This window comes from Patella vulgata, chromosome 3 (assembly GCF_932274485.2).
Source record: "Patella vulgata chromosome 3, xgPatVulg1.2, whole genome shotgun sequence".
Classification (NCBI taxonomy): Eukaryota; Metazoa; Mollusca; class Gastropoda; family Patellidae; genus Patella; species Patella vulgata.
In genome coordinates, this window is record NC_065881.2 from 23,359,619 (window position 1) to 23,373,730 (window position 14,112).

The following is a 14,112-nucleotide window of genomic DNA, read 5'->3' on the forward strand; positions in this document are numbered from 1 at the left end:
CCAACTAGCGTGCACGTAAAAGTTGGAATTTGATAAAATAGTAGGCTGTAGGACGTTAAACCCCATTTCAATTCATTTAGATATCATTAAATATAACAAAACCCCGCCGAAGCAGTAATTTATTGAACCAATTCTGTGGTTAAAGGGGAACAACTGGGTCTTAAATGTGCCGATTTGTCGGTGTCATTTGTAGTCATTACACGAGGAATGTTGTCTGTCTTAATCATTTTGTGCAATCCTCGTCCTCTAAAGAATATCTAAATTTTAATTTTGATCCGACCATTCTCTCCCGATAGATTCGATCAAATCTTTCACTTTGTGCTACCGTAAACCAGTTTTTCCAATCACCCACTTCACCTGTAATATAGAAGAACATAGACAGTTGTATAATGAGCACACGTTTTAGAATGTTCGAATTGGTGTATTGATTTTCGGGGAAATAAGCAAAACATTATAAAATGACTAGCAGACAGTGGTGTCTCCCCACCTGACGTTACGTAACGCAGATACGCGGTCGCCCCACTCCTACTGTGTGGTTAAACACTTCCGTCAGTATATATCTAATTAGACTGGAACTATCCAGGAATGCCGATTGACGCTCTCCGTTACTCTTCATTCAAAAAACACACGGAGAGTAAGGGGTTTCTTCAGTGCTGTATTGTCATAATTTTTTTTGTATCAAATACAATCAATTTACCCACCCTTTCTATATATTTTAGATTTGCCATTTTCATCAGCGAGAATATGGCCCTTTCTTTTCTCCATTTTAGAGAAGGAGCACAGACCACATATTTCTTCGATTAATTCTTCATTTCTTTTAACTTGTAAAAAATCTGATATTTTTCTGATTTCTACTATTGGATCCTGCAATTATAAACAGAGGAAATTATTGTATATTTTTTATATTAAGTGGTATAATATCTGGCGACAAAAAGGATACCTACTAGTTCCGCAATATTTAAATTGCGGTCATGTATATATATACTATATATAGACAATAAATGAGACGCAGGCATGAAGTATTGAACAGGGTAACAGAAATAGCATTACAGTTTCGTTTCGCTTATTTGTTTTAATTAACATTATATTGTAAACAGAAAATAATAACCTTAGATCTCATGTCGTGCTCATGGGCAAGAAAAAAAGCAATTGTTGAAAATGAGTTGGGAAGATTATCATACTTTACTCAAAATAGTAGCCATCCTCGCTTTCTGAGACCAATTTTCCAATACCTTTTATTATTCCCCAGAGACTTTCGCCACCCCAAAGACTAGAAACCTAGTAATACAAATTCCACTGATATCGCACCACAATTACCAAGTTTTCTAATGATGACTACATAACTTCTCCACCAAGCTCAGCTCTGTATACTTATTCCAGCAATTTGATTGATCAGTTTATCTAAGTTGAACACCAGTTTCAAAGAAACTATATCATAAAAATCGAACGACCCTTATTAGATTGATAAAAACTAGAACATGGGTATGTTACAGGATCAGGCTACAGGATAGGAAACCACCGTTACGTACACATATTTAGTGCAAAAACTTAACCTGCCATGTGCAGAAAAGTTAGACATTAAGCCATATTCCACTGTAATACTTACATTGTGTCAGCGTAGAAGGTTCATGTAAAGCATATCACCACTTTAAGATTAACAATTGAAGAAAGGCAGTGTGATGTTAGCGTGAAGATACTTTATAAAATAAGAATTGAATATTACCGCTTTAAGATCTTCATATGTTAAATGTAATATAGAATACTCCATGTTGTTATCAATGACTTTCTCCCAATCTAAAACCTGTTTATACCAACAATTGTACTCAACTGTAAACAAAATAATACTCTTAAATCTAATGATATTGTAACTTTATTGCTACCAAGTATTACTACCAAGTTTATAAGCATTTAGTAAAATATAATATAGTGCTATAATTTTTTAACTGAACTCATGGCCAAACGCAAGGGGTACTGAGATTGAGTTCAAAGATTCGGAACTAATAAGCTGCTAGAATGGTGATTTAGTCTCCACAATCTAATCCTAAAAAATTAGCTCCGGCTTCAACAATAAATGTTTACAATTTAGGGGAAGGAACATATACTAGTACATTTGTCGTTTTAGCTATTATTTAATCCTCAAATAGGTATTGATGAACTGGTCTATACCTCCTGATTAACTAGACTGTTATCTCTGTTCACCCTACGGAAGACATATCATGGAGCTCATACCAAATGAATACATCATGAAATAAAGTTAACGACTTGTAAGATCAGAATTAATTTGGCTATTATGAGAGGACATTAAACATAATTTTCCCATCTCTATTTCAGAATATTCATAATTATGATATCGTGTTTTTTGTTTGTTCTCTGTTTTTGTGTCAATCATAAAAATATTCGTACCTTTTCCGTTTATAAATAATTCAATAAAATCCTTGAATTCGCCTCTGTAGTCATATAACTCGGATATTCGGTAACAATGGTTGTAGAACGAGACGGCAACATCCTTCGGGTTTCTTCTAATATAGATTATCTTGGGTTTCTTCACAGCCAGATCAGTTGGCAAGTCGCTGAAAGCAACATGACTGTTCAGAACACGTGGTGATTTGGCCTGATCTAATATATCCTGTTCCATCAATTCAATCATAAAGTCGACTTTAGAAATGACTTCTAAATCAGTTCGGCCTGCCAGCAACATTCGACATATTTCAAACAACCAATGTGTTCCTGAAAATGCATTGAGTCCATTTGTGTGTTACCGACATTTGTGGAACTTGTCAATATTCACAGGAGAGTACAAACAACGTATACAATGATTAGATACTGTTCAAACATCGCCAGCAATATTTCATGGGGTCAATTTCCTTTTTTTCAAATTGATTCGAAATTAAAGCAGAGAGCATATGCGGCTGTCAGATTGTAAAGCGGGCCGTTTTATACCACTGTTAGGTGGACAGGGTTGTATGAATGTTGAGCGGGCAGGGCTGTATGAATGTTAAGCGGTCAGGATTTTAGGACCGCAGATTAGTAATCGTCAGACAATGTCTTTCACCCTATCTTTGTCACACGTATACTATATTGGATTCGTTAATTGTGTTAGCTTTGTCCACAATGGATATGGATCTGGATCTGGACAAAATATCTCACATTGTATAAATATTGAACATACCGGAAGACTGAGATAATATTTGAATTGTTACAGTCAGACATCCTATTCATATATGCCCCCAAGTCACCATTGATTTCTTCATTGATTATCATACTAATTCTAACCTTTTCCCTTTTCTTAGCTTATAGCTAGCTAGATTTGTGCTATATAAGCACAACAACTAACCTGATTTAGGGTAGGCTGAAATAATGACGTCATCTTCACGTAGTTTTAACGATTTAATGTTGGTAATTACTTCTGCTGGAAAGTTTGGGTAAAGTTTACCATTGAATTCGAGCAATCTGAGATGTTTACCAGAGGCATCCGGTATGTCGACAACCGGCATTTTGGACTAGCTAAAACAGGTGAAATTATGGTGTGTACACTCAAAATTTATAATGACAATAATATTAAAAACTATTATGTTGTCGCCATTTTAATATAAATAGTTTTTGCTCCAACTGACATTTAGGTTAGTAATTCGCTAAAGTAAGGTGGACTTCAAATAAAAATACGAAAGACATCCAACTGATAACCAGTACCCTTTCTTGTGACAGCCAGAACCAGTTTATATTTGTTCCTGCGGAAAACAGGAGTTTAGGTTAAAAATCTGTTTTCAAAGAACAGAAATTTGACACTTTTCAATTGCGTAAACAAAGTCGTTCGACACTTTTCCCTTAAAACAATGGCTTTACAAGAAAGGTCACACGTATATTTAACACACCCACATTTTCATATTATGTAGCCTCTTAAGCCAGGACCTGGCTATATGTCCCTATAAAGATATTGTAACTTACAACGCTAGCTAGTCCATAAACTTATAAATAGTATCATACTTACATGTTAAGGAAAGTCAAAAAAGGTCAATCTCCACAGTACACGTTCTATTCACATTAGGTATATATCATATAGCTATACAACTATTGATAAGATAAAACTCTGAACTATTCCGTTATCTAAGATCTGTCCACGCTGACATATAATACCTAGCTTCTTGGCTTAATCAACAATGACTTTACATGATCCGGAATCGGATTCGTTTTAATTTCAGCTTTTGCTTATTTACTTCTGATCACGCTTGAAATCTAATCTTGAATTTTTCATCACATAAATGTTGGTTGAATTCCAAGATGAAAATACGATCAGTCCTGATCGCAAATCCCTGATTGTTAATAATACATGCCAATCAATCACTTATAAAACTGAAAACTTACAATAAGAATATCCAAATCATCTGGTTCCAGTAGGAGTATAAGATATTTAACTCCGAGATCAAAAATGTCAACTGTCAAAACCACAGATTATTTAATGTAAATACAGAATTCTAAGTCTGCATCAAACACCAGCTAAGATAAAATGCTTTGACAAGTATAAATATATATATCTCTAGTCATTGTAAGTAACAATGGATTTACTCAACTGTCACACTACTACTGACACTAGCAATGCAAATCTGTAACTGAGTGAAACAAAACACTCGTCCAAGATATGCTGATGTCTTACAGCTATTAGTTTAAGGATCAATCACATCTGGTGGTTTTATGTGAAATTGAGTTAAAGGGTCGTTGCATCATGATGTAAGATCGATACTATATTGATGTTTCGAACTTTGGCATCCCACGATTCCACTCAATGAATAAGATGAAATCGGGTTTAGCGTCCTACTTTTCTGCACCAACCGAGCTATACAAAGACGGGCATACGTCATGCAGTGTGCTATATGAAAGAAAATTTGCCCGGAACAGCTACTTCACAAACTACGCTTATATCGAATTCCAACCGGCAAAGGTTCTTTTACGTGCACCCCAACCGTCGTACACTTCTGTCTTGGGAATGCCACGATAGAAAATCCCCGGGAGTTTTCTCGTCCAATACTGGGATCCAATCTGGTTAAAACACAGATCCTTTTTCGTTTCGTTTTTATAGTTCAAAAATTCGTTTTACTTGTCTTTACTTCATGTAGTGTAGGCCATCGAAAATATAAAAAAACGAAACGAAATATAGATCTGTATTTTAATCAGATTGTACTGCGATCGAACACCGTATCACCCTGTTAGTGAGCCAGTGCTATACTCACTGAGCCACCATGACTATAATACCTATACTAAACCAATTCGGTTTTCTCTGTAGCAAAGTAGGGGGAGGGTGTGGTCATTTATAGACGGTCCGTAGGGCATATTTACAATTTTTATGTGGTTTGGACCTTGAATATTAAAGCTGAAATTGGATTATATATTTGAACAATTTGGTCTCTGTTCGTGTTATCCCTTATAGTCGAGATTTTTGCAATTGGGCACAGTCCATTTAAATAAACAGCGAAGCCAATAATTGTGGTTTGTATTTTCAGCCAGTTTAATATGGATGAGATTCGAGGAAGCCAATACAATGAATAATTCATACAAAGGTAATTGAAGAAATCGTATAAAGAACAGAAAATGTGGAATCTGATTTGTATCGACATCTTGCATTTCTCTGTGATTGTAATTATAAGTAAAATTTGTGATTTGATAGCGTTTAACGTCTCGTCAGAATACTGGTTTGGCATTGTAAGACTAACATACTCTAAGAAAGTTGTTATGGTTACCACCCTTACACCCTAATGATGGTTGAGTTCGAATTTCGTGAAAATCGGGGCGAAACTGTCCGACAAAATGGCTGCTACTGAAATTGTACGCAAATTGTATAAAAATATATGATACCCTTGTGGATCCTCTAGAAGTCACAATTTTTATCCAGTCTTAAAATATATCGGACGGTAACTTCCTGGATTGTGGCCCCTGATTGTACAAAATGTCGCATTTTTTTAGCTAGCTCTCTCCATAACAGCTGGTTATTATTTTGGGTTTAAGTTATTTACATTGCATTTCTATTGTATATCATCATCATGATCATCGTCACCTGAGTACATCATTTACTGTCATTGATAATTTTTAGCTTAAGTTATTTACATTTTATTTCTATTATATGTCATCGTCATCATCATCGTCATCTGAGTATATCATTTACTGCCATTATCACCGTCAGTGATATTTTTTAGTTTATGTTGTTTGCACTGTCACTATCATCGCCACCCGGGTATTATCATTTACTGTCATTATCATCGTTATTGGTATTTTTTAGTTTAAGATATTTACGCTGTCTTCTGTATAACATCTCCGTCATCATCGTCACCTGAGTACATCTACATCATTTACCGTCATTATCACAGTCATTGATATTTTTTAGTTTACGTTATTTACACTATCTATTGTATATCATCTCCGTCATCATCGTAACCTGGGTGTACCATTGATTTTAGAATTCATTAGTCTCATTATTTATTGAATAGCATCGTCACCTGAATACCGTCGCTGTGATTAATGCAAGTAATTTCAGCGGACATCATTAACATAATCATTTAGATGAATGATTACCACATGACAACATTGAGCCTTGTGCTATAGTTTTGAGCCCCCCCCCCCACCTTCCATTATCATACGTAACGTTTGGAAGATGTTGATAGTATTTTTGTCATTTCAGTGTAGACATCCGACTAATATAAATGTAAATGACATTGATTTATTGAACCACTTCATGAAAATCTTAACCATATAAATACGTTTACGGTCACTCGTGGTTAATATAACCATGTTTACAAACATATAGATGATTTAATTAGATTGAGACGACACAGAGCTTGTTTACCCTGTCCGGTACACATTATCATACGTTTCTCATGGAAAAATCAAGCTAATAGAATTAAACCAAATTAAAGTGTTGGATAATTATAAATATGTTTTTGGAATACCCGGGATCATCAGAACCCGTATAAAACTGTGTTACCAAGCGTTGTAGGTTGTCTCTATTATAAATCAATAATCATTAATTGTTGAATTTCTTGTTCAAATACTATTTGTTTTGAAGTTGTTTTAAAGTCACTGTCTTTCCGTCTAAACGGCGGAAACATCTTGTGTAAGGTGGAGCGAATATTACAAAATGAAGTTACAGTAGATTAAAATAACTAAATCTCGAGATTCGTTCAATCCCTCTTCCCACATGTCAGCTAGGGAAAGTAGAGTTTTATCTAGTCGTTCGGATTGGACACAAAACCGAGGTCCCTCCGTATAAGTGAAAACCTAAAGAAACCGTTGACAGTTACAATTCGAAAAAGAGTGGGATGACTCGCCACTGTCCGGCATCATAAGCTGTGACATCATAAACTCCGCCATTGAGTTAAGTGGCTTGGTTTCGATTCTCCGCTTGTACGTGACAAGGAGTAGGAGTTTACTACGGGTTCTCCAGTTTACTCTGACTGCTTAAGACCCCTACGCGCAAGCGAATTATTGAAATAAAGATGAACCATAGCGAAATAGCCTAGTTTGTGACGAGTTGACGTTAAACCCCATCTCTCTCTATTTCTTTTTGGGCTGCTGTCTAAGTCCTTGACATACAACATTAGGATTGCTCCCCTTTGTTCATTAAACACGAACACATTTGAATATGATTTCATAGTGTGCGTTCTCTACAAACATCATGTGAAAGTAAACTGATATTGTTAACATCGATCTAGTTGTTTTAATAACCTTTTTTTGTATTTCTACGCATCGAAAGTCTTCATTTATATAAAAGTTTTATCCCACTACTAATAGATGAAATTACTAGAAAAATCTTTTATCATCTTTAAGACTCCGTCAAGAATCTTTGCTCAGGAATTAGTTTGTAAATAGATTATGATATCTGGTATCAGTGGTATCCAGTATAAATACCGGGGTATAAACATAGACTATATATTGTAAAACATTTACAAAAAGCACATGTGTTTTGCAAAAAAAGATTTATTGTGTAATAGGTAATTGTAGAATAAAATCGAAAAATAAGCTTCACACTTAGAAACAAAGGATAAAATGAATCCTGTTAAGAATGCCTTTGAAGAAATTTTAATACGTAGCTTTGACAAAAAAGCGTTTATGTTGTTGCTGTAATCATGTAGATAATATTTTTATTACAAAAGATTATTTTTTGTTCCGATGTTATAAGACTAATGATTTTACTATTTACATATTTGGAGTAAGACTTTATGTATAGGAAATTCCATTAGAATATGAAATTTCACCAAGCTCTGTGTGAGTCATTTTCGTAGGTTGAAGTCTAAGTTCAAAATTGATCGTTTCTTCTCTAAATAACAAACGGCACACCCATCAAGTTGGTTGAAGAATCACCGGGCGTGATTATCTGTTATATGCCAAACGTGATTTCTGACCTTGTGCGGAATTTGTAAACCTTTGATGTGTAGCACAAACTAAACACTATCGAAAATGACATTTGTGTAACTTCTACTAATCGTTGCAAATTAGTTAAAAGTCTACAAGCCACTAATAGAATTTGTATGATAAAAGATAAGAATTTAAAGGACATAAATGCCACGTTAATATAATAATGTTAAAATACTAATCGCTGGGGGGGGGGGGGCGAAAATTCACATAATATTATTGCTTGAGGTTATCGAAACTGCATACCCCATCGCTACAACATGTCGTTTACCTATTTATTCTTAGATGTTTTCTAGGATTATAGTTCTAGGATTTATCAAAACTGTCGATTTGATTTTGCTCATGGGTCAACAGTGTCTCTTAAAAATTGTGTTATTTAAATGGAGTTATCTCCCCTTTCCCAAACTGCCTACGCACACATTACTGCATAACTGAATAAAAAAAATCATGCACACAATTTGCATACGCTACATATTTATTTCTCTCTCTATATATATAAGTTTATAATATTTTGTTAATGACATAACACATACAATTTATCTATAATATAGTAGTGTCTGATTGTTTTTGTCAACGCGTGAAATGTTAATATAATATAAACTTGTTAAGCAGAACACAAATAAACACACGGAACATGTATTTCACAACTTCCATCTGTTTATTTTTTTATGTTATATATTGTTTATATTATATAAGTTTATATTTTATGTTACCGTTGTTTTAAGAAACATGTCACATACAATTTATTTCAAGCATGTGATTGTTTGGTTGAGAAATGACAACAACTTGCTAAGCAGAGCACAATAAATATACACAATGGTTTAAACCCCATCTGTTTGTTATTTGCATGGTGTATATTGTTTATATGTATAGCGCTTGAGTTTAGACATTGACTCTGCCGGTGGCCATTTTCCCGAGGCTATATTTTGTTTATAGATCTAAAGCTTGGGTTGATTTATAATTTATATATATATATAATTTGTAGTTTAAAAACAGCTGAGCTGTGAACTCTGTCGGTAGCATTTCTCCGAGTTTACCGTCTCTCCAGTCACTACAGCTTTCAAAACCCATCCATGATAACTCTTTCTAGAATACCCGATACCACTTCTTTTTTTATTTGCAGGTTTTATACAGATAAAATTGTATTGTTTACAACAGTAGCAAAGGAGAGGGAGTATTTTGCTGTGCTACTTAAATGCATCAGGATTTAGAAGACTGTACAAAATTTGAGCAATATATCCGCCAAGCCACAGATGATAACGATTGCTTCTTTTGGATTACGACCGGGTTAATGTAGACGGTAATATTGATGACACATCATTTCAGCATTGGGTGAATCAAGATAAAATATTTCATACACCTTTTTATCAGGTGTTGTATTTGTTTATAATTTGTTTTCTGTGTAATAAATATGTTTATAACCTGTGTGGTGAATTTTGTTTATATTTTGTTCGGTTGGGTTGGTTTAACGACTTTTATATTAATACGAGTAATAAACCAACAACATACTGCATGTAAATCTGTCTAGATTCTATATCCCGTGTATTTACAGACATTATAGATATATAGACACAACATTTATTACTGCCATATGGTTAAACCTTTCTTCTATGACAAATCATTCTACTTAACAGCTTCGGCATCTGACGAAAAGTGAAAAGAATTTTTGCGGACAGTATCCTTTCCGACTACTCGTTAATGGGTTCTTTTACGCACACGTGTCACTGTTCCTAATATCCGAACCATTAGGCCACACGTTTCTTGTCTGCCCCGCAGGCGCTTTTCCTGGTTATAGTGGGAACGGGGCTTGAAAAATACTGATTTTTTTTTCTACCCATGGATTGGGTCGTCGACAAACCCATTAACTCCCTTAAACAAGCTTAAGTGTGCTTTGGGGATATTTGGCACAATAACCACATGTTACCTTATATACATGGCTCTAAATATATAAATTCTAATTATCATATATATATGGCTCTAAATATATAAATTCTAATTATCATATATATATCCAAGGTGTTAGAACATGGCGGATTTGGTGTTCTTCCTATTTCTCCACTGAGCAATATATGTCCACCATTGTATTGTAAACATAAGATTTAACTATTTTATATGACTGGAGAGAACTTATATAGGCCTTTGTCTGTTGTTCAATCCAATTCAGTTTATTGAATAAAATATTGTTCAAACTAATATATTTATATCATTTTCATTGGCTTCAAACTGAACTTTATGGGCATGTTTTATTATATGGTATCTATCCACGAATCACACACGTAGCAGATGAATAAAACCCTATATTATGTTGCAGATTAAAATTTGTTTGCATGACGATTACTTTCTAACCATCAGTTGCCTTGTCTCAAAGTACCCAATCTGTTGCACCTTTTAGCTCACTATCTAATGACGTGGGTCATTGCGTGATTTAGTCTTACTATACAGGACATTTAAAGTTTTTATCATAACCAACTCTGAACTTTTTGGGGCAATGATACAAAGTTGTGGACCCGGCTGGATTAATTTAATCGGATCCATTTCATTGTCTGCTGGAGAAAGGGCCATGAGAGCATTACCTAGTTTTGGTACGGTGATGTTCGGTTCTAGTCAGAAACATTAAAGTTCATTTAAAAACAAGACGTCATCGATACAAATGTGTCTATTTCTAGACCAATAATACTAAAGGCAGCAAGCATATCGCCGACAGCAGCCATTACGGGCTTTAATGGTCGATAGAGAATGTAGAAAATAATGTTTTAATGGGTTGTATGATTTCATAGCAAGACGAGAAATAAGAATAATATAGTGATGATGTATTACCAACGTATGCTGTCTATCTCTAATTGCCTGGTTTTATAGAAATCCTATGAACCGTGTGTTTTCACATATAATTGTTAATATACCAGAGTACATTTATTATATGGAACTTTTCTTCCGGATAATTTTTGTTTGAGAGTGAGACTAATCAATTAATAGCCGAGAAATATGTATTATCCGTACGAAATCGAACGTTGCAAATTCGTCTTGAACGAGTATAACGCGTAGCGGGTGGGACGAGTTAGTTAGAAGGAATTGGGGTGAACTGAGCAGGTATGAATTGGAGCAAGTTGACGAGGTGAATTAAGAGTTGGGCAAGTTGAGCTGATAGGAATTGGGGCGAGTTGAGCTGGTAGGTGTTGGAACGAGTTGAGCTAGTAGGAGTTCGGAGGAATTGAGCTGGTGGGAGTTGGGGCCATTTAAACTGGTAAGAGTTGAGCTGGTAGGTGTTGGAACGAGTTGAGCTGGTAGGAGTTCGGAGGAATTGAGCTGGTGGGAGTTGGGGCCATTTAAACTGGTAAGAGTTGAGCTGGTAGGATTTGGGATGAGGTGAGTTGGTAGGAGTTTGGACGAGTTGAGCTGGTAGGAGTGGCGGCCAGTTGAGCTCGTAGGAGTTGGGGCAAGTTGAGCTCGTATAATTTGGGGCAAGTTGAGCTCTTATGAGTTGGGACAAGTTGACCTGGTAGCTGAAATAGAAAGAAAGAAATTGTTGGCATGTTTGCTAGATGGCTCAAATATATATATATATATATATATATATATATATATATATATATATATATATATATATATATATATATTACCTTACTTGGTTTCTATACGTCTGTGAACAACGATTTACCAAAAAATAATTATACAACTATATACACAAATCAATACTACACAAAACATTATTTTACAATTTATAGTCGACAGCACCTGCACTAGTCAGATGAGGTCATGACACACACAATCTTGATAATTAAGTATCGAGCCAGCAACATGGAATACTTTACAATTGTTTTACATAACGTTTAATAATTCATAACTTTTTTAAAATTCAGTGAAAACATTGAGAACTAAGAATATTAATTGAAGAATTCAATTATCACTTTATTTAAAATAATGATACAATGGTTAGTAATAACATGGCTGACTTAACATGCGCTAAATATTTAAAGATGCATTAGAATTAAATAAAGAGCTGATCCCTCCTTGCTATAATAGTTCACATATAGATAATGTAACTTGAATATATGGAAAATATCAGTCAATTTACTTTATTCCGAGCGAGGTTATAAATGTTTGGAATTTTGACAACAATGGTCTAAATTGTCTCGGTTGTCAAGTACCATTACCACCGTAATAAACGAATTCTCGATTCCCAGCGCTTCAATCAGCCGTCTCGGTGAGTGACTTCCATTTCTAAGTATAATGAAAATTTGACAGATATTGTATAATCCACCCAATATCTAAGCCACCCGATGATCTAGAGCTTGTCATATGAATAAATTATGTTTAATAAACATTTATATAACATTTGAAACTTGCAAAAAGACCTGCAATAGGCAGATTTAGCACACATATAATGTACCTTTAAAGAGTTGATTACTGTAAGTGATACATGGTGAGTGATCTACCCTGCATGTTTATCCCGTCAGAATCTTGACATCCAGGTAAAACGAATACCTGTACACCAGCAGCAGACATTAGAATTGATTACATAACACGGGTATGGTATTTTTACAGACAGTGTTGGCATTCAACTCGCACAAAGGAAAGAGCAATCAATTGTGCGTGTGTATATGTATATATATATATAGAGAGAGAGAGAGAGAGAGAGAGAGAGAAACAGAGAGAGAGAGAGAGAGAGAGAGAGATACCATATTAGAAAACTTGAAGAAAGGCTGTCAAATGATTCCATAGATTTAGTGCTATTAACTAATTGTTCTAAACACAGCGTGTAAATTAACTATAAGCCTATAAGCAAGTACTATGAACTATAATAACCATTCCATATAGATATTAAATGTTACATTAATCAACGTGCTGTATATATAATATAATCAACTTGTACTATACACTAATTGTTCTATAAACAGCGCATACTATATAGAAACAAATTGTTCTGTAATTATGCATTTTCTATTAACTAATTGATCAAATAATCAACCCGTGCTTTAAGCCAACTTTTCTATTATCAACGGGCTATAATTTTTCTATAACGGGGTGTTCTGAAAACTAAGTTATATAAAACTAAAGAAAACATTATCTTTTTTGAAAGGTTGGGGGTGGGCGGACTGTCAATTTCGGGAAGTAACATGCTTTGATTTTAGTAATGTAATTAAAGTGTCTCAGAAACCGCAATTAGTGTGTTTTATGAACCTATTACCTATATGTAATCAAGAATATTCCATAGGCTGGCATTTGCTGAAACGACATTAAAGACAATGGAAGCTAAAGAATAAAAAAGAGAGCCAAGATTTAAAAGAATATTGTAGAATTAAGAACTCAAACAAAACCTTTAAGCTAAGATTTTTCATTATTTCTCTTCCTACAATTATACAGAGCTAGGTAATAAAGCTGGGATAAGTAAGTAATATTACCCATAAAAGTACATTAAGAATGATATAAGACAGTGATGTTACACAGGCCAACTTAGTTATGCCTAGTTAATCTTTATTTATTGACTATTGGCAACTTTAGTCTTCCATAACCAATATATCTTTATTAAGGTTTTAATATCATAGACTCATCTAAAGAGATGTGTGCCGGGATCGTTTCTTATATAGTTTTATTAGTTATGATCAGCAATGCACAAAACTATCCAGCAAAATATAAACAGATTTATATCTAAAAAATAAATATTCAGCGCTCAAAGTGAACTCTAAATATCTAATTGGCCACAAATCACAAATGATT

General features: G+C 34.4%; 1 protein-coding gene and 1 long non-coding RNA gene across 2 annotated transcripts; one reads left to right on the plus strand and one right to left on the minus strand.

Moving 5' to 3' along the window:
• Positions 1-105: 105 nt before the first annotated feature.
• On the minus strand, positions 106-4,613 carry LOC126815770 (sulfotransferase 1A2). Its single transcript, XM_050541696.2, has 6 exons — positions 3,989-4,613; positions 3,335-3,504; positions 2,404-2,727; positions 1,724-1,827; positions 702-864; positions 106-357 (listed from the first exon to the last, which is right to left on the minus strand). The coding sequence occupies exons 2-6, from the start codon at positions 3,492-3,494 to the stop codon at positions 224-226; spliced, it is 885 nt and encodes a 294-aa protein (XP_050397653.1). The 5' UTR covers positions 3,495-3,504; positions 3,989-4,613; the 3' UTR covers positions 106-223.
• Positions 3,424-9,733, plus strand: LOC126815775 (uncharacterized). Its single transcript, XR_007678061.2, has 3 exons — positions 3,424-3,524; positions 5,496-5,552; positions 9,521-9,733. It is a non-coding gene; the product is annotated as an uncharacterized LOC126815775 (long non-coding RNA).
• Positions 9,734-14,112: the final 4,379 nt, after the last annotated feature.

Bases quoted from the DNA above. Each gene is read 5' to 3' on its own strand.
- LOC126815770 (XM_050541696.2), bottom strand. From the start codon at position 3,494: ATGCCGGTTGTCGACATACCGGATGCCTCTGGTAAACATCTCAGATTG. The intron at 2,728-3,334 runs GTTAGTTGTTGT...ATGCATTTTCAG, and splicing joins TTCAGCCTACCCTAAATCAG to GAACACATTGGTTGTTTGAA. The intron at 358-701 runs GTGGGTAAATTG...TCTATATTACAG, and splicing joins ATCTAAAATATATAGAAAGG to GTGAAGTGGGTGATTGGAAA.